The sequence below is a fragment of the Diachasmimorpha longicaudata genome, chromosome 17, assembly GCF_034640455.1.
Source record: "Diachasmimorpha longicaudata isolate KC_UGA_2023 chromosome 17, iyDiaLong2, whole genome shotgun sequence".
Lineage (NCBI taxonomy): Eukaryota > Metazoa > Arthropoda > Insecta > Hymenoptera > Braconidae > Diachasmimorpha > Diachasmimorpha longicaudata.
The window spans coordinates 3,790,644-3,811,215 of NC_087241.1; the positions used below are offsets into that span (position 1 = coordinate 3,790,644).

The 20,572-nt window shown below is 40.4% G+C and overlaps 1 protein-coding gene across 3 annotated transcripts in view; it reads right to left on the minus strand.

The window, feature by feature from the left end:
* The window catches only part of LOC135170491 (uncharacterized), a 67,168-nt gene that overhangs the window by 42,683 nt on the left and 3,913 nt on the right, over positions 1-20,572 (minus strand). For 2 of the 3 annotated variants that reach the window (XM_064136347.1, XM_064136346.1), the window contains one exon: positions 10,393-10,528. In XM_064136347.1, coding sequence (XP_063992417.1) covers positions 10,393-10,528 — 136 coding nt within the window. Of the gene's footprint in view, positions 1-10,392; positions 10,529-15,028; positions 15,190-20,572 lie in introns of those variants that run through there. The other variant, XM_064136345.1, reaches the window with a different exon arrangement.

Below are 20,572 nucleotides of genomic sequence, written 5' to 3' on the forward strand. Positions count from 1 at the left end.
AAATAAGTGAAAAATTTAATTAAAATTGCACTGGCTTCGAAGGATCTTCAAAAATATTAATTTCATTTCTGTTTATCCCTTTTCTCATCCTCTCCCAAACCCTCCGCAAAATAAAAAAAAAATCCTGAACCGCTCGTAATTGAGGAAATTATAAAAGCCTCAAAGAATAAAAGTGCAATGCCACATAAATAATAAATAATGAAAAAAAAAACGTGTTTGTGAGCAGTACAGTTAGAGGCAGGATCTCATGAAAACGCGGTTGTTTTACGTAACAAGATGGACGGCACTGTTTCCGTGTGCCTTTCACGCCACAAGGCCAAAGCCGGCAGGCCAATCTAGCGTAAGGGCTTGCACTTGTGTACGTGCAAATAGTCAATCGACAACGTGCCCCTATGTGGCCCAGGTCCCCTCTATCCTGGCGATGACGGAGACCCAACCGAAAGGACCATGAACCGATCGTGGGAGAGCCCCTTCATGTGAGCGAGCAACGAGATAAATAGTCGATACGAGTGGGACAAAATGATTTAACAATTTTTTCTCATCTAATATCTCTCTTCCACTGTTATTTATTTTTTTCTTCGAATCCCACTGTAATTTTTACATCACCCCCACCCGACCCGCATATCTTTCTATCGATTTATCCATTCGACCCTGTCCCCACTGCGCTATAGGTGTGCACGATCGACAGTCATTGGGTATTATATGCAGGCCTCGAGCAGAATCGCCGCATATTTTCAAATCGTTAACTAATGATCCTCTTACTTCTCACCGGAGACCGGGGAGTCTTTGCGTTCCGAGAATCGATTGTGTATCCAGTGAAGTTATGGGAGTTGAGGGTCCGAGGAGTTGGGAGATTTTTCGTATGACTAGCGCTAGCTGATGGCGCTCGAGCTACCGCTGCACCTCTTACTTTCGTCCTACACTCATTCACATTGCCATTCACTGGGACATCGCTATTTTCATTGGGAGAATAATTACAGTCGATTGATCCGAAATTTATCAATTTTTATTACGGAAAAAATTATTATGGGGGACATTATTTGGAAAAAGTTGTTATGGATTTTTATCGCGGGAAAAAAATTATATTTGTCGGGAGTATTTGATTTTGGAGATTTTTTTTGAGTTAGCAGAAGAGAAAATGGACTCTCTCACATGTTGTGATGGAACATATGATAATACGAGGTCTGGGACGATGTTGGCGGCCGATGTAGGGGGTGTATTGAATGGTCGCATAGGAAAATTGATAAACATATGGTATGACATGGAAGTTCTTCGGTGATGAATGAAAAATAAAAATGAATGAACGGATAAAATTCTGAGACTCGAAATTGTTAAAGTCCTTCATCTGAATTAATAATATCCCATGAAAAATGGTAAAATTTTTTACCCCGTGACGCGAAACGATTGTTAATGCATGAGGTTTACTGTAGGGCTTTATATATTTCCGGGGCACTTTACTCGGTTGTTACGTACCTACAGACGTAATTTTTGCCACTACGACTTGAGTTTATTTTTGTGTGCGTACACCATCTGGCGCTCGGTGTGCCACCGCCAATGTATTTCGTACAGTGTTCACCGAGAGTGCATGTGCAGTTGCAGCACATGTGTATGCGATACCCGTGTGTGGGTTTTCTTGAGGTACAGGGCGGCATTCTGGCGAGTACCCATTTGAGTGAGCGTTCCACAAGCCTTTTTCACATTTTTTTTTATCCCCCCCGATCTCCTCCCGTCTTTCAGCCATTCCTCATTTGCAGATATTCGATATCGCGATTAGGACTGTTGCCATCTACCATGCGGTAGAAAAAGGGAAAAATTAATTTACCGAGAGGTACATGGATGCTGAATCACGCACATTGCAGTCTAATTGTTAATGCAGTGGTGAATAGGGGGAGAAAAAAGATGACACCTTTTGCGGACAGAGGAAATAACTCCGGTAATTTTCAGTAAAAAAAAATTTTTGAGAATCACACGTTAATACAAAATTTTTAGGGTTTTTGTTGTGGTAAAGAAAAGTAAAATTAACTTCTAATTATTCAATAAAAAAAATATTTTTCCGGGGAAATAACTTGAGAATTATTTTCTTGGAATTAAAATGCAGTAAATTTTCCATCGAATTCACACATAAAAAATTATGTAGATTTTTCTCGTGCGTGAACATTACCCCGATTCTTGCAAAATCTGAGAATTATCTGGTTCGTGACCGAAAAATGCTGGATGTCAAGTAAAATTCACGACCTGCCTGATCCCTCCCACTCTTTAAAATTCGTTAATTCCCATTAAATGTTTATGACTAAAACGCCTGAAATATCTGGCATGCGGGTCATAGCCAAAGCCATCCGTCGGGTCATCGGAAAAGTTTAACAAGAAGTTTCAGCCATCGGCTGGCACTCCTTCCTCCTCTTTCATCCTCGTCGCGCGAGTGAAGCGTTCGCACAGTAAATAACCTCATCGAAATTCAAGAGAAAAATCATAGTCTATCGGGCCTTCGGGGGTTTCAGTGCAAAAATCTCCAATCCCTCTTCAAATAAGAACCAATATACAGGCAGAGGATGATGTGAGAGAGACGGAGATCACTGGGTTGAGATGGGAAAAGAGCGTATGCTTGCAACGTATAGCGCAACGACGCGGAGTCGATAGTGCTGCGCCCACTTTTTTTTTTTTTAATACCCCACCGTCTCATCTTTCTCACTCTTTCCCAACTCGTTTGTTCGTACCTCATCTCTGTTCCTCTTTTCGCCTCGGAGCTCAATTAATATTATATTCAGATAAGGGAAAAATAAGAAGCCGGTACATGCGCAAAAGAACAACCCCGGGTCAGACCGGGTCCCCTCGATTTTTCCACCCAGCTCGGCCGGAATAAAATTACAAAAAAAGAAAAATAGAAAATGATGAAGAGAAGAAAAAAAAGCTTTTGCACACGCAATCGATCGCTTTTTCCTTTATGGCTTCTCTTTCTTCCGTTCCTTCACCGTTAATTAAATTCTGAAAATTATCAGAATTCTTTTCTTGTGTGTGTTTCGCGTACGGAAAAACGTGTCCTGTGTTTTTATGGAGGGGGATATACTGAGTTCATGGAAACTTGTCGGAAATTTGACTGGTAATTTCTGCTGAAATCAGCGAATCGAAGGCCGCGGCGGATTTACTTCCGATGGCGCCCTCGAACTAGAGTTTTCCTAACATCGGTAATTTCTGATGAATAATTAGAGGAAATTATTGCTAACGAATGTCCTAAATTCACAGACATCTTGTAGACGATCGTTAGCGCTGGGAAAAGCTCCCAAAAAAAAGCGGTGGGAGGGGGGAACTGTGGTGCTGTGATAATATGCGATCAATTGTGAGCGAGAACATTTTCGAAGACGCACTCGCAGATGATTTATCGAATATCTCCCCGAGAAAACATCGACAGTTAATTATTTACATATAACTATGGTTCATCAGTTGATTCGGGTCAATGTCTCCGTAATTGTCGATGACCGTTTGCATACATAACGAAGTTAAAAATCAATTGTTAATTATTTTCATTCGTAGCCCAGTGAAAATAATTGGTTTAACCAGCTTATCGTTATTTCCTATCTCGTATCGACATTACCGCGTTCGTTTGTGGTATCTCAATGAGTTAGTTTCACACACTTCACAGCTCAGAGATTAATGAAAAATTTTCTTCAAGGATATAACCCTGTAGTTGTCTCTTCCGTGTAAGTTAAACTGAAAAAGTGAATAAATAAAATTTTGAAAAACTGAAATTCATGAATTGACGCGCTTATTCGTTGTATTTGTGGAAATACGATAAGACACGACTCACAATCAACGACTGTCGTTAACGTCCAAGGCCAGGGTTCGCTAAGTGCTACGAACTTTTCATTAATTACGTCATGCCTTTGTTAATGGCAATTTGAGACAAAAATTATTTTTCGGGGAAAATCTTATAGCTTTTGTTAATGTCAATGCTGTTGCAATTTTGATTTTTTTTATACTTTTATTTGAATTATTTGGAAAAAGGATTTTTAAAATTAGGAAAAATCGAGAATAAATTTTTTTATCTATTAAGATATTTATGTTATTCAATTTCATCAATATTTTGTTAAGGTACAATTGAAGGGACTCATGACTTCCTCCACGAAGTCGTTCAATTTCATTGTATACCACGCGCGGAAAAATATTTCCAATATTTTCCTATCGAATATTCTCGGACGATGCAATACAAAATTTTCGCGAACTCGTCCATGAAGAGTTTCACGAGATAATGCAATTATTTTGATAAGAAATTATCACGAGAGTGTCGAGGAGTGAGGCGCATGTAACGTCGTTTCTATTGCCACGTCGAGGCCCTCCTCATTCGCCTAAAGATAACGAAGCGCGTGTTTTTCAACAAAATTAATCTTTTTCACATTTTTTCCCCCCCACCCCCGGCATTTGATGAAAAACTTGAGAGAAAAGAACTCGCGTTATCGCTGAGCCAACACTTAAAACGTAACTGATGGTGTGTCCTCCGTTAAAAATCACGCAATTCAATGGAAATCCAATCGCTTTATCTCTGTTCAAGTTTTTCAGTTTCATTTGAACGGTGAAAACATCAGAAATTTGCGTCATCCCTTCGATGCATTTTATTTTAACGTTAATATTGAGACGAGTGCGACAAGAAACAATTTCACGCGTTCAATAATCGACGATTTTAATATTTTTTAGATTGAAAAAAGAAATAATTCCTCTAAACAATCAAGAGTTCCTAATTTTTTCAAACAAAAAAACTCGAAATTAATTTTTTAAATAATTCAAAGTAAACGATTTATCGTTCGATAAATCTCGAATATTATTTTTCCACAGCAAGACCCGCCCCTGAAAAATCATTTGAGAATTTCGTCCGTCCGATGATCCCCACAACTTTTGATATTTCCTTGTGCACCCCCTCCGGCTTTTCCGCAGACAATTTCATGCGTTCCTCTCGATACACCCCATCGGCACACTCACCCCTTACATTCATCCACATTTGTACGGGACGATCATGTGCATCTCCAGTATTTCCGCATCTACCGCGAGTGCTACGGACGAACAGTAATGGAGGAAGGGTGCCCAAGGGGTTTCCATGTCCACCCTTTGTATCGTTGAGCAATCTAGACCTACCCCACGCGCCACTGCCGCTGTATCGCGGAATACTCTTTCTCTTCGAACATACACAACCCTCCCATCCCTCCCCGACCACCCACCCCGCCATCTTTCCTCTAATCCCAACTCAACCAACTATAGTCCCCGGGCACGGACGTGAACGTCATTTCACGAACCGTAGGGTTGTACATCCGACGATGACTGCTGCATATATCCACAGAATGACTGATGAACTTCAACGGCCTTTCCTTCTGCCTGATAGAAGCGTTACAGGACATTTCAATTAAAATCCGCATGCGCCCGAAGATGCATGTGCTTATACTCCTCAGTCTATTCACATTTATATTTTTTTTTTCCACAGAAATGCATTCTTTATTTTTTTCCCTCATCAATCTCCGGAATGAGGAGGGAATTGTTATTTTGAATGAAAACGCCATTTTTTTCGCCGAGAGGATAAAGCGATTGACCGATTTTTTAATAATTTTCAATATTCAAAATGATTTTAGACGATTCCAGGGGATTTAAATTTTTGGATAATTTTCTGCTCCAGGTAATTAACGTGATAAAGATTTTTCTCGCATCCCCGGTGGCTTCCCTCACTACCTATTTTCCTTTTAACCCTGGGAATAAATTATTGGGGGATGAACTTGATTTCCTAAGCGAGTTCAGTCGTTGTTCGATTTATCGTTCGTTCCATACATTTTGATATGAATTTTCCATCCGCGCGAGGTCGAACGTGTGAAAATCAGTTGAGCTCCACTGATACATTATTTTCAGTGTCTTGATGCACCTGCCCAGCATGTAACAGGTAATAGTAGTTGCTTACTGGATCCAGAGTGAGTGCCAGTGAATGCAAAAAAAAACTGGAATATTGATCGGGATAAAGTAGAAATCTATCAAATTCTACGAGCATCAGAAACGACCGCGAAAAACCAGTTTGGCCAGTTGGAATGACCGGGTTGGACGATTCTATACCGCATGCAGCCACGATTCGCGATGTACAAAGTGGCCAGGGGAGGATCAACCAGGGAGGAGGAGGAAAGGGGAGGAAGAATTCAAGCTCTCCAGTTGCGGACGAAAAACTCGCGATCCCCGAGGCGTTTTCTTGGTGGATCGGGCCTCAAATGCCCTCCCCCCCCCCCCAACCCCTCATCGTGTTCCGCGATTCGCGTCTTTTTGTTAGACAAATGAAAAAATGGAAAAGAGCAGCTTGGAAAATTATTTGGGACGAGACACTGGCGCCGGCGATCCTCGGGCTATGGAACTCACTGGGATGCGTGTCGGGCATGTGATGTGTGGTGTACAGCGGGATCCCGGTTTGATGCCGGACAAAAACTCATCGTATAAAGCATCGCTGAGGAGACGAGTTCCCGAGCCAGACGGATCGGCCTCACGAGTACTCCGAATCGGATAGAATCGGTATGAAGAATTTATTGGAGACTCGCCGATTCATTTGCTGTGATTTTAACGATTGTTATTGATTTTACGAATCGTGAGGACGTCATTGATCGTTCGCGGAAAATAATTTTTTTGCTGAACTAAAGGACAAAATGTTTTATTGTCATAAAATATTTCAGAAACTGATTTTACCCGGCGAAACCAAAAGTGATTTTTACGCGTTTTTTTTTACTATTTCGGCCTCTGAGTGAAATGAAAAGTTGTTCTGAATTTTAATTATGAATTGGAACGTATTGAAATCTCGTTAAGGAATAAATGATAGTTTTCCGTGATTGATAATTCCAGGGGAAAATACAGAGAACCGACAAAAAGCCCATGAATAAAGGAAATGAATCAGCGAGGATTGAAAATGAGACAAAAAATCCGTCCGTTAGCGGTGGTTTATATTGCGCTCGAACTCACACAAAGAGTCTCGAGGTGAATCTCGTTGGTGTCTACTTTTATGTTTCACTCGCTTCAACTCATTGTACGCAGCCACCAGTTGTCGGAATATCTAATCGTTGGGCGATTAGGTGCTACGTGATTAGCCCCGACGGCTGGTGTCAGCGTCAGGTGCAAAGTCGATGGTACGCGTGTAATAAAGTATTGACATTACGCAGGGTCATGATACACCGTTGTCATAATTAAAAATTGTGGATTGAGGTTAATCTCGGGGGATAAAAATAAGAATTACGCGGATACCGCATCGGGGGAAATTTGAGAGGTAATTTCGATGGGAAATTTCACAGAGAAAAATATGAAACCGCTAAATTTTCTCCAGTTTCAGCTAAAAATATTCTCGCGTTATTTATTAATTAATTAAAGAATCAGCTTAATTTATTCTGAAAAATTCATGTGTTCCTCTCAAGTTAAAATGAATTATCCAATTAATATTTTACTTCCACTAAAGTCTTTCGAATGACAAAATATGACGTACGCTCTTTGAAATGTCGAACCCTCCCCCCCCCTAAAATCGAATTTACCGTGACTTTCTGACAAATTAATCCTAAACAATCCTTGAAATGAAAACCCAATGTCACTTTCCCGAGAATTGCCGCTCGATTGTCCATGAAATTTCAATTCTCTCCAGCATTGTACCACTAGACCGACAATTCTGCTGTGAATAACAGTCATAAACCGAACGGAAAAAAATTCAAACCCAATTTGCACCCTCTAACACTTATCTATTGTCTAAAAAAAACGTGTTTGGAGGCAGCCACAACGTTAACCTCGACTTCCGTAACACCCGATCCAAGTGTGACGTCACGCCCTTCTAAACAGGAGGGGCCCAGCCGGTCTAAACATGGCCGAATGATTTAGGCGGCCAATGGAATCGCTCATGGGCTCCCCCTTTCTAGTCGCCAGCTGAATATAATAAACAGACCGTGGGGCCATTACTAATACACTAGTTTTTGGATGCTCCACCTTTCGCTGCTTCACGAAATAATGGATCCGAAGGCGCTTGAATGGAACGGACAGAAAAAAAAATTCTGCGCCTAATATTAACAAATAAACGTCCAATTTTTGGCCGCAAACAATTTTCCTATTCGTTAATTAATTTTTTCTGCTGATAAAGGAGGAAGGAAAATTTAAAAAATTGTCTGTACTCCAGATCCACAGATGCAAACAAAAATAAAAAATAAAAAATATTGCAATTATATAATCAAATGTCAAATAATTGTCATTTTATTCAGAAATTCAACTTGAAAATTATATTCTGAACACTTTCGACGCTCTGCAAATAATAAAAAAAAATTCAAGTTCCACTCAAACTTGACTATTCAATTAATTACTGTAATTATTATAAGTATTATTTAATCATTTTTTCTGCTGTGTCCATTCAACCCATCGCCATCCGCACGACCCACCTCACTACGATGAATACTCGAGGTCTGGGTAAATAATGAGGACAAATAAAAAAAAAATTCATCCGACGGCCGAGATCTATAATAACCAACATAAAAAAACTCGGCAAACAAAAAATAGAAATAACGAAAATTACGTAAACATCTCGCAATGCTGGGCGATTACCTCACGACGCTAGGAGTCCCTGCATTCACCTTTATATTCGTTGAGCCTTTCTGAAAGAGCGCGTACATACGTATCAACAATTTCCACGTGCAGATCTATCCGTACAAACGCACACACTGTAGGCCCTCAATGCTTGCATACACACGTATCAAAAGTAGTAAACCGGCCAGATTTCCTTTCGACGAGCCCTCACCGGGTGCACAATCAAAAAAGAGGAAGAATGAAAAGGGGAAAAAAGAGAGGAAACGGGGTTGGTTATACACGCAAGAGCGAAGGGACACAGAAAACTGGTGGAATCGAAGGAAGCTGATCCACAGGGCTGTGTAAAGAGGTCTCAAATACCTTTTCACCCTTTTTTTCCCTCCGAATGGAAGCTTTGTAATCGTTCACATCTAAGTTTTGAATTTTTTTTTTCTGTTACATCGATGAGGTACGTAACGGGCTTTTTGTTGTTATTCGCTGGTAAATCGATGGAGATGAAACTCTTTCATCCCCATGCAGACATTGTTCCGCCGTATTAAGCGTAATTAATTGAAATTTAATTAATAAATTGATTTAGAGAATTTTTTAATTTTTTAAAATAGTTTTTTTCAAGAATAACCCAGAAAATAATTATTAATCCCTTAAATAATGACTCGATTTTCACTGTGCCTGTGTGAAATAAATCAATGAAAGTCCCCGAAAATAAAACAAAAACATAAAAAATATAATTAAAAATAGTTATTCTCATTTTATAATAAATAATCAACTTTTCCGACCCGCGTTACGAAAATTCCCGAAGTCATTGGGTCAAATAATCGGAATTCCGCGGATTCTCATCCTTGTGAAGTCAAAATTTTTTTAATGGCACTCTAGAATCAGCCCATTGTCTACCGCCCCACGTAACGATTCGCGTGGACCGGTTCCTCGCTCAGGTTATCGCGATTGGGCCCCGCTCGATCGCGATCTGGTCCTGATGTAGAGGGGCCGGTAGTGTGCGCACATACGCCTCATCGTTCGCCGGTGAACCGGTCGTAGATTCAAGTGAATAAAAAAGAAACGGCAATAGATGAAAAAGCCAAGCTGGCCTTCGTCGCGCCCGCCATTTTAGAACGTTCTAAATGTTTGACGGTGGTGGGCGACCTCGGACTACCGGACCGCCTAATAAGCCGGAGTTAATCTATTATTCATGGAGGGGCACGGGGGGGGGAGAGCGAGGGGGAGACATGCAAATGGATTTAGGTGATGCAGATTGAATCACTAGTTGAGATTACGATTAGATTGTCTTTCAATCGAAGAACAATTTTTTTTTCTTTGAATAGTTGGGCTTTTTTCCCGAGAAAAATGTTTGGAAAAAAAATGAACGATTTTTGAATCGATTTAGATCGATAGACGATATAATTATAATTATAATTATTATTTTATGAGGTGAAAATAGAATTTATGTATTTAAAATGTTTAAGGTAATTCAATTAAAAATTAGACAGTGAATTAAATGGAATTGAAAATAGAGGAAAATGGAAATTTGAGACAGAACATCTAATTTTCCGGAAAAAATATATCAACTGTGGCATCATAAAATCAATTTCCCACTCGTTTTTCTCAGTTTCAAAACTACTCCCGCAAGAGAGGTCATTTTTTCCATCATGTCCATCATGCTGCTCGAGCAGACGAGAATGTTGGGTGAATGCAGATGGTTTCACTTCCATTTGAGACGGAAAATTAAGCTATCAGGCATTGTACAAATTATGAGACTGCATAACCGTGATTATAAGCAGTAAAATTTTCGATACTTAAATCAGAGCATAACAGAGAGGAATTGGAATTCAGGTCGTTACTTACCGGCCTTAATGACTTCGAGGAATGGACCCCGCACCCACGATCGCCTGCGGCCCTGCGACCCCCATGCTCGAAACAGCACAATCTCTCGAAGAAGGAAGGAAAAGTCGCCGACCTCCATCAGAAAATCACGTTTATTCTGAAATAATGAATGAAAAATTGAGGAAATGAACATTAATGACATCCGAAATCCAATCGTTCGGGGATTGAAGTTTTTCACTGCAATTTCCAGAATATTTCTTCGTATATTTTTATGATCTTATAGTTTCACAGAAGTTTCAGGGAATTTCGTCAGAGGAAATTATTCATTTTCGGTAAATTACCCCAGAAATTGGAAAAGTTGGATTAAACATTTCTCTACGATGAATTTCCCAAATGATCAAATCAAATCGTCATTACGGTACCGAAAAAAAAACGTCAAATTCGTCTTTTCTCTTCGCCCATTCGCGAAGTTGAGCCAATCAACAGATGGCAGTGAAGGAGATAAAGATGAAACGACTAAAAGGGAATCGAAGAAGCCCGATCCCTTCCTCCTCTATTTTATAAGACACGAGCGGTCTCTCCTCTCGAGTTCGTGGAATCTCCGCTCTGTGTGCCGCGGCGTGATATCTTCTAACATATATACACTAAATGGTACCGCCTCTTGAAATATCTGATTTAATTACATCGATTCTAGGAGACAAAGATCGATACGAATGCACCGGTTTCTTAATTGCCTGTGAATCGCCGAGAAGTGCGGGGATTCACTTTGTCCACTGGCATTTTCTACCGCACTTAGAAAGAAAATCAAAAATAAAAGTTCATCCCAACTCCCCTCTTCGCAAACGCTAGCATTTTTGTCCGACGTTTACTTTCCCGTAACTACTTCACTGTAAGACTTGGAATTAAAGTAGATGGAGAATGTGTTAAATGCTGGCGAAGATATTTGTCATTGTCTTGTTCTAGATCAATGATTTTAAAAGTGGAAACAGAAAAGAGGAAAATAATTTTTCAATTCAAACAATCGACTGAGAAAAAAATTAGAAATTGTTTGTTTTTAAATTAAAATAAAATTGAAAAAACTAATTAATATATTTTTGTTTTTTGAGCCGCTCGATATGGAAATTTATTGATTGATTCAATGATTCATTATTTTGAAATACATATTGAATGCAAATTAGGCATAACGTGTTACAAAATTATATTTTTTGAGAAAAAAAATCTCCGCAGCGAACTCTTGTCTGACACTTGCGTTTCCGCAACCACTTCACGGTAAGAGTTGACATTAAAGTAGATGGAGAAGTGTCAGACGATAAGAATCAATCAATAATTACGAATAATTCGGTCAACAAATAATTGAACAGAAGTTTCATGAAAAAATGCCCTCATAATAAATTAATCAATTATTCATTAAAATGAATTGCAGTTCCCTGAAATATTCTGTTGCAGTGAATGAGAAAAATTCAAATAAACACTCTCATCCCCTCCGAATGCGTCATTTCTCGGGTTTTGTTCATTCAATTCCCCAACATACCCCATAAAGCGTCGTTGTATAATGAAAAAACAACGAAAAGCTCAGAAAAACGTAATAAATACCAGAATGAACTCTAGCCGAGGACAAAAAGAAATACAACCCTGCAATATTTCTTCCCCTTAATTTTTGCAGACCAGCCGCTCGAGCAACATTGAAATTCCATCAACTCCACCAAAGATCGTAAAAAAAATTCAATTCATCGATCCTTACGGAGCATTTCGTAGCGTCATACAGCCGTACTTCTGGCCACACCGGGCATTTCGTTGTACACGTTATTCCCTTCCTCGTTATGCCCTGGACGATCGTAGGAAACGAAGCCCCCGTCGGATATCACATTATTTTCACGTCTTTCCACTCTCATCTCGACTTTACGAGGGCCTGGGCTTACTTTTTATCGCTCTTGCCAGGCATTTATAAAATAGGAGAGATGAAAGAAGGGAAGAAAAAATTCTCTCCCACCTCAATCTTTATATTTTCTCCTATTTTTTCTTCAACAATTTTTATGCCAACATAAAATGAAAGGTTGCATTTTCATAGCTGAAAAAAATGAAAAGGTTTTCCTGCTTTTTCGCGCATTTACGATAAATACTCTAATTAAATGATGGCATATTAAAGTGAGGATTTATCACGCCCAATGCTACACCAGGGAAAATTTAGAATGTATACATACATACATACATACATATATATATATATACAGTTTCAATGCCCATCAAAATGGCTGATGGTCTCATAAAATGGCCGCCGGAAGAACCTCAAATCAAATTAAAAAATCTCCCACCCCCCAACCGTTCAATTATCTCCTGTATTTTTACCCCACCCAAAAAATCAAAAATTTTTCAATCATCGAAAAGAAATAACATTTCCATCGATCCACCCGTGTGTTTGGAAGCGTCAAACAATGACTTATCCAGCGGTGGGGAAGTTGAAGTGAGTCTCACGGCCCTAGTACCCACCGAAGGCGAATGTAAGGAGGCAAAGGGGGTGGGTGGGGACAGAAAAAGACTCTCGGGTTGTATTAGCTGGTTGGGAAGGGGTCGGGCAAAGGAACGAGAGCCGGAGAGCCAGTCAGTCGTAGTATTTGGGACAAGGTCAGAGGCCTCTGAGCCAACGCCAAGACACTGAGCAACGGCCTGGGTACAGCACTGTATTTCTGCTGAGTCGCTCGTCACCGGTTCCCTTCCCTTCCCCCTCACACCCGCCCTCTTCATCTCTTCTCCCTATCGCACTATTCTCAACTCGTGCAAAAGCTGCACTTTCACTTTGTGTTGTGGCCGCACTCATCGGTGCGTTTTCGACGCCTTTGGATCGCGAAAACTGGAGGAGAATTGAGGGAGTGAGCGAATTGACGAGGGACACCGTACGCCGCCTTTTCCCGGACGTGTGCGGCTGAGTGATTGATCGATTGATTTATTGATTGGTGGATTTTATTTATGTCCTGGAATGCTCATCATTCAGCGATAAATAGATGTATACGAGCTTTATCAACAGATTAATGGCCGATTTTTAGGAGGGATCGACGACTATCGATAAATATTGCGACTAATCGCAAATATTCATTTTTTAAATTTTTCGCGCCCCTCTGTTTACTGGTTCGGTAATTAGATTAATATCCGCTATTTTCCTTGATTAATATTCAGTTATCTAATTAGTAATTATTGCAGCTGACGCCTAGCTACGAAAAATGTTCAATAAACTTTTTTAGTTATTAAAAATTAATTGAAAAAAAATCATTCTCAATTGTAATTGGTTTTTGGATCGAGCCTGCGATTATCGACGCCCCGACAAATAATTTATCTGGATCAGATAATTAACTTGAGGTTAATAACGTCTAGGAACAACTTTTTTTTCAAGTAAATGAAAAAAAAATATTTGAAACTTTCGTATGCGTTTTTCAGCGCGCGCATGCACACACCGATGCACTCGTACCGGCGAAATTTATGAATTGGACAACGAATTGCTTTGAAAGTCAAATTCAAGTCTTTAGCATGTCGTCCGAAGGTCGTAACTGGAATATATCCTCCGACAGTGACAACAAATCGTCGGTGACGAGACGCACAGGGCGATGAGAATACAACGGATCGCGGACGAGACAGTGCGTCGACGCATCCCGTTGCACTGTTCAGAATTGCACATCAACAATGGGCCAATACTCTCTCTCTCGAAGCAATATCGATAGCAAAAAATAAATCCATTGTTGTTGCACGAGGGCCTTTTCAGAATCCGATATATATTTTGCAAATATGTGTCTGGAAGTGCGATTGTTCGGGCAGATTAAAAATAAAAGTACGGAAAAGATGAATGAGTGAAAAAAAAACCAATGGAAAATGTAAAATGGATTTTGTTGTACTGATGGGGGACAACGGCACTGGGGATCGGTCCATTGTCGTCTCACTTTCAATAATGATATTACTGCAATAATAAAACAAGAATGAGGGAGTGCCAGCGTGTGCGAGGGAAAAAATGCTGGGTTTATCGGAGTTTCCAGCGGTCATTTATCGATTGGCGGGGATTTTTCATTGGACCTGACGGGTGTTTTTGGATGTTCGTCATGTTAAGAGGGGGTAGTATATATCAATTTGTTAAAAACATCCTAATGTCTCACCGAAAAAAAAATTTTTACTTCGGAAATTCGTCGTTTCCCTCGAAAAGATTTTAAAAATAATATTTAAAAAAATGGGGGTGCTTACAGAATGCGTTAAAAAATCTGAAAAAATTTGAAACGTCACCTCACTTAATGTACAACAACAGAAAAAATCGGCAATTTAATCGACCCCACCGACCCTCACGATAACGCCCGATTCCCCTGGAACCCCACGCAGACGCATTTAATCCCCTCCCCCCAAAAAACCTAACTTTTGGTTTTTGTCGATCCTAAATGGTTCCCAAGCTTCCCAAAAACTCCAAAAAATATCAAACAAACACAAATAAAATATTTCTCAACATGTTCACCGATTTTCATCAATCCGTGTCGATGTACCTATTCGCGAATAAAAGTGATCGAGCCTGGGTGTTTGTCCTTGGTACGCGGTGTCTCGTCGTGTCTGTTCTCAACTCGATAATAAAAAAACCGTTTGAATAAAGTTAGAGAGAACGGCCGCTAGTTCACTCTCAACTTGTACTTACAGCAAAGTTTAGTTTTTTCTTTGTCGCGGGAGTTCTGGGCACATGCTCCACACAACTTCTCCAGGCATGCACGTTGGGTTTGGCGATGGTATGGTTGGACATGACCAACGCGCCATCGGAACGAGGAGGAAGGGGGCACCTGAGATCGGGTGGCAAAGAGATAGAAAATACGATGGAGAGGAAAATGAATATAAAAAAAAAAGTACAGCGGTTGAGAAGGGGAGGGGGGAAAGAGGGACACGGGCGAGTTATTTCAACTTGGAGGCCGCCCGGTTCCAAGTCGCATTAGAACGCTCAAAGATTATTACTTAGCCAGGCCTCGTGATCCTCAGGCATCCATAATAATCGGTGTATATATCGTTATAAAATCGTTTATCCGTGAGTACACGGCATTTTGATCGACGGAATTCAAACTGCTGAATGGATTATTGTGCATTTTGTATGAAAATTCATACCCAGGGGTCGGAAAATATTTCAAGTGATTTTTCTTCTATCGGGGGATGGCAGGGGGGTTTTATTTTACAGACTGTTTGAGGAATTTGAGAGTGGGTTCACTAAATTGCATTATTAATATTATTTTTCCGCAATAAAATCAACAAAACAACCGGAAAATTGAAAGCGCAGAAAAATTATATTTGAAAACGAGATGAAAAATAAAAATCCGAAATATTCAGCAGCTTCACGCAACCTGAATTCCCTCAATCTCGAACGCGAAAATGTGAAGGGAAAATAACAGACAACGAAAAGCATTTCGTCCGCGAAAAAAAAACCTGCACATGCATTTGGCGCGTGTTTCCGCGATAGAAATTAAACTGTCCGTCAGTAGCAGAGGTTTCACCGTCGATTTTAATACACATATTCTGTTATTGATACGGCCAAGTGCGCGAGAGAAAACGAACGGACGTCGAGCTGATACGAGAGTGAGAACAGGCGGGATATGGCTTATGATTTCATACGCTACCGTCATTTTTGCTAATAAATTGGCAATATTCGTCATTCCGAAGGGAAAAAAATACAACTTGATGAGGAGCCGATGGATTCCAAGACTTTGTTCGTGATGAAAAATATCTCACAACCATTCTTGCGCCAACGGTCACCCAGCACGCCGCCAACATTCGTAAAACTTCATTTACCGATTCCCTAACAGAAAATTGTCCATCCGAACGTGAAAAATCACGAATGTACGATGATTATTAAGTTTAGTAAGCGACTAGTAATCATTCGGCTCTGGTTCACGTGCCTTCGGCCACTTTGTGCCACTGACTGACGCCATTACGTGTTTCTAGGACAACGAGTTTTTCACGCATTTTCGAGATATATAACACCCAATCGTCGAGTGCCAGTGGTGCAGGCATTTGTCGATCTATGGCCTAACCTTCTTTTCTCGCATTTGCCGAGATCTCGTTACAATTCGACCTTCTATCCTAAATATACAGTGCAGTACCTAAAACCTTTCATTCCGTCTGCTCTTTTTCTTTTTTCATAATTTTTTTTTTTCATTCTCTCCGCTGAATTGCTTACATTATCCAAAGGACGATGAAAAAAGTTGTTTTCACGTTTAAACTCCCCACTTTTTTCTGAGTAAATTATAATTAACAACTCTGGTTTGACATCCTCTGAATTAGAGATGAGAGGATTCGACCTATCGAGTTTTATGCACGTTGAGTGACTTTTTGTTTTCGTGGAAAACATTTTTGAAATGGCAGCCTCTGGCATTTACGCATTTCAGATGAGGACAAAGTTCAGGGAATGGACATTTTCTCAGATTGCACTAATTTTTTTGAATTTTCAAATGAGTTTTTTAACTCCTCCGACTGTTGGTTTTTAAAACTTTTTTGTTATATATATATTAATGAAAATGCGAGAGATCTAGGATTAAATGACGCAAACTGCTTCGATTATAAATTTCAGGCAATGACATCAGTCATTTCATGACTCATTATCACTTAATTAATTCCATTCTATAAAAATCGATGAGTTTTCGAATTTGCATCCAAATATCTGATACTTATGCCGTTAAAATGAAGGATACCCTTCACAGAATGGAAATTTTCCTTGATTGCCAGAATTTTTCTTCTTCAGAATTAACAATCGAGGTTTTCAATTGCTCCGTGCATCAGGAGCCGGGAATTAATTGGAAGTAGCGTCATTCCACGGAGATGAATGTAATAAAAATTGTTGAGAAATAAACGCGGAATTTGTAAACATTTTGAAGGATAATCGCGCAGTGAAATGTCATTTAAATGAAAAGTGCTATTTTTATTGAGATTTTTTAGAGTCGTGTAAAACGATTTTTCTAATAAGAAAAAAATGTGAGGAAATTGCATATCTGGCATCCAAGTTTTCCACAGAGCTGGAAAATTTATAATTCAGTAAGCCAAAAACCAATAAAATGGTAAAATAAAATTCCCAACAATTTTTCTTTCTCACAGAACAAAATTTCTCGTTCCCAGCATAAAACTTCCCCATCAAATTCGTATTTTTACTGAGTTTGGGGATGGAAATGGGGTAAAGCAATGGCTCATGATCCACTTTAACACACCGACAGTATAATTTTAATCAAAAAAATTTCTCGCGAAAACGAGAGTTTTGCGGTAATTCACAGTCTCCGAGATTGATGGCCGAGCATTATTTTTATGCAACGATAGTGTGAATGTTCGGTTCTCTTTCAATATTTCCCCGTAAAAGAGGTGATACAGGGAGATGTTGTGTGTATAAAACACACGGACGTGCACCAGGAGCCGCGGGTATGTGGCACAAGGCCGGCATTAGCATCTCTACCGGTATACCCCCTACCATTTGAGCCGTCGTCACGGCACAACTCTATCCACGGAAAACCTGTATTCCGGTTATCTCGCCGCTGTGAAACGCTTCTGCCACCGTCAACGAAGTAAAAGACCTCTTCTTTTGCTTATTCTCATGCTCGTACTCCCTCACCTGCCCACCCATCCCTCTTTCCATTTTATTCCAGTGTCTTGAGCATCTCCTGGGCTCTTTATGCCGCCTCCACTTCCCCCTAACGCCAACAGTCGACGTTCTCTCTTGTCCTGGCACGTCGCTTGCGGGAGTCAAAAACGTTTTGGGCGGAACGTGTCCCCCGAGGGTTTGCTGGCAGATACCGAATGCAATCATTCGGATGTCCGACGGCCCCTAAAAACCCGGAGAAATCCTCCTCTGATAAGACTATCTTTTTCCGCGATTCAGACAGTATTTCGATTGAAATACGCCAACTCAATTATTTCGCGTAGCAATGGCTCAATGACAGTTTGCAATTAACTTTAAATTAAATTAAATTACGATCATTAGAGTTCCGGACTTTTTTTGCCGACAATTCCGGAAATTTTAGGACTTCTGATAAGGCAATTGCGAAACTTGAAAAACAATTTGAATTTTAAAATGAATGAGAAACGTGAGGTTCGACAAAAACTGGAATCAATTTTTCATATCTCTTTACCGTGAAACAATATCCCCTGGCATCCAATCGATGATGACTGATCAGCGTGTGCATGTGGTATAATTAACAAGTATCGTTACAGTGCAGTAAGCAGTCTCGCGGAGAATGTCAGTATTAAAGAGATGGAGGAGGGGGAGGAGGTTGTGAGGAGTTGAAAGATAGAGGAAAAGACGGGAAAATCACGTCTCGGGTGGCGGTAACTGATGGTATACCCGTGACACCTTAACCTGGATGACCGGCTCTCGTTGCTCGTCGGATATATTATTAATATAAGCGCTCCCGAGGAGTCCTGTACTTCAGGAATAGTCGATGGGTCAATGAGCAATTTTTTCTCCTCCCTAATATTATTCAAGGGAAATAAAATATTCACGAAGACGGTAATTATTGTCCTTCCCCCCTCTCCAAGAGTCCTACTAGTTCTGTCCTCATCACAAATGATAATTCAACTAATTAACCTTCACTCAACTATCTCCCCCTCCCCTTTTCCTCCCCTCAAAATTTGCCCCACCGAACCGAAGTAACTCAAGACGTCAGTGAAATCGTCGATCGATAAAATTCGGAAGAACCTGACAAACTCAGCATTGAAAAGTTATCGTTAAAAAGGACAAGACTGAAGATAAGTTGAAAAACGTGTACATGCCAATCATCAATTGTACATTACAACTGTGAAAGTCCCATCAGACTTGGGTTTGAACACGCGGTGGTGTATTACGAGGTCCCAGAGAGTCATCGAACGGCGATCGTACCTTTCGATATGACTGGACGATACCGCGGCTGCACACACACAGTTTGTGTGCACGGGCTCTGAGCTACGCAATTACGGACATTACGTACCACCTGCTTGATCGCGCGTCCACCGATGAATGCATATGAAAAAAAAAAAACGGAATAATAATAAAATAAAGAGCCAACGCCGAGGAGGGAGAATTGCGAGACGACGAGGAGGGGAAAAAAAAAAATTACAAACAGGGGGATGGCTGAGTAACATCCATCGTTTGGATGTATGCAACATAGATGACCTGCGTACAAAGTCAATCGATATAGACCGGACGATCGCTACCCCTGGAACAGTGAGCGGAGAAAATGCATGAAAAACATTTGCCAAAGCCCTTTTCCACTATTCACCGATGGGATACGCCCACTGCATTTCCTTTTAATGCATATCTATTTGTTGTTCGTCTGGAGACGGTGAAATAAATTTTTTATCGCCCCGGGGACAGTTTTCTGAATATATGCAACGCACTGGGGGATTATTGGGTATTCCTGGGGTTCATAGTGCTGAGGTATGACGCGGGAAAAATTTTTTTTTGAGCGGAAAACTCGAGGGTGAGCGCTTGGAAAATATGACCGACTCGATTCGGGGACGGAAAAAATATTCAGCGGGATTTCCGAAGTGACTTCATATTTTTTCTCATCGAGGAGAAGACGTTGCAAACGTTCGGGAATTTTTCCGGTTCGCAAAGAAATTTTTCCGTAATTTTTCCAGAGGTAAAAAAATTGTATAGAACAATTTGGATAAGATATTTCGCAAAAATGCACCGGAAATTTTCCCTGGAAAGTGCAACTCCGGAGATTCAATTCTCGATAATCGTTTGATTATCATCGATCAATTGATCCACCGTTCAATACCCTGACGCAGTGTCTTATCTCCAGCAGTTGCATATTTCGAATGCCTCGTCTCCCTCTAGAATTGAAAATAAATAATATTCCACCTTCCGTTATTCAGCATCACCTGGTGCATCCGCTTCCCCCGCGTGAATTTCATCGATTCAACTAAAGCATTATTTATTTATTCAAACAAAACCCTCTTCTCAGAGTGTATACACCAGAGTTGATATACCCTGGGGAGCGGAGTTCGATCTGTGAGAAAGAAGAAGGGGTCATTTGCCTCGCGTAGTTTCGTGGATAAGTGCACACCTGCTATCGGTCAGTTTCACTTCCCCTGCCGTGATAAAAAATCTTTCTCCCCCATTTTCATCGTTATTCATGTGCACGGAGAGCATTTTTCAGTGGCAAAAGCACTGATGAGAATTGATGGAACCGACCGAAAGAGGAAGTAGCACAGCAGGCGATTTTCACTGGTTGAATTC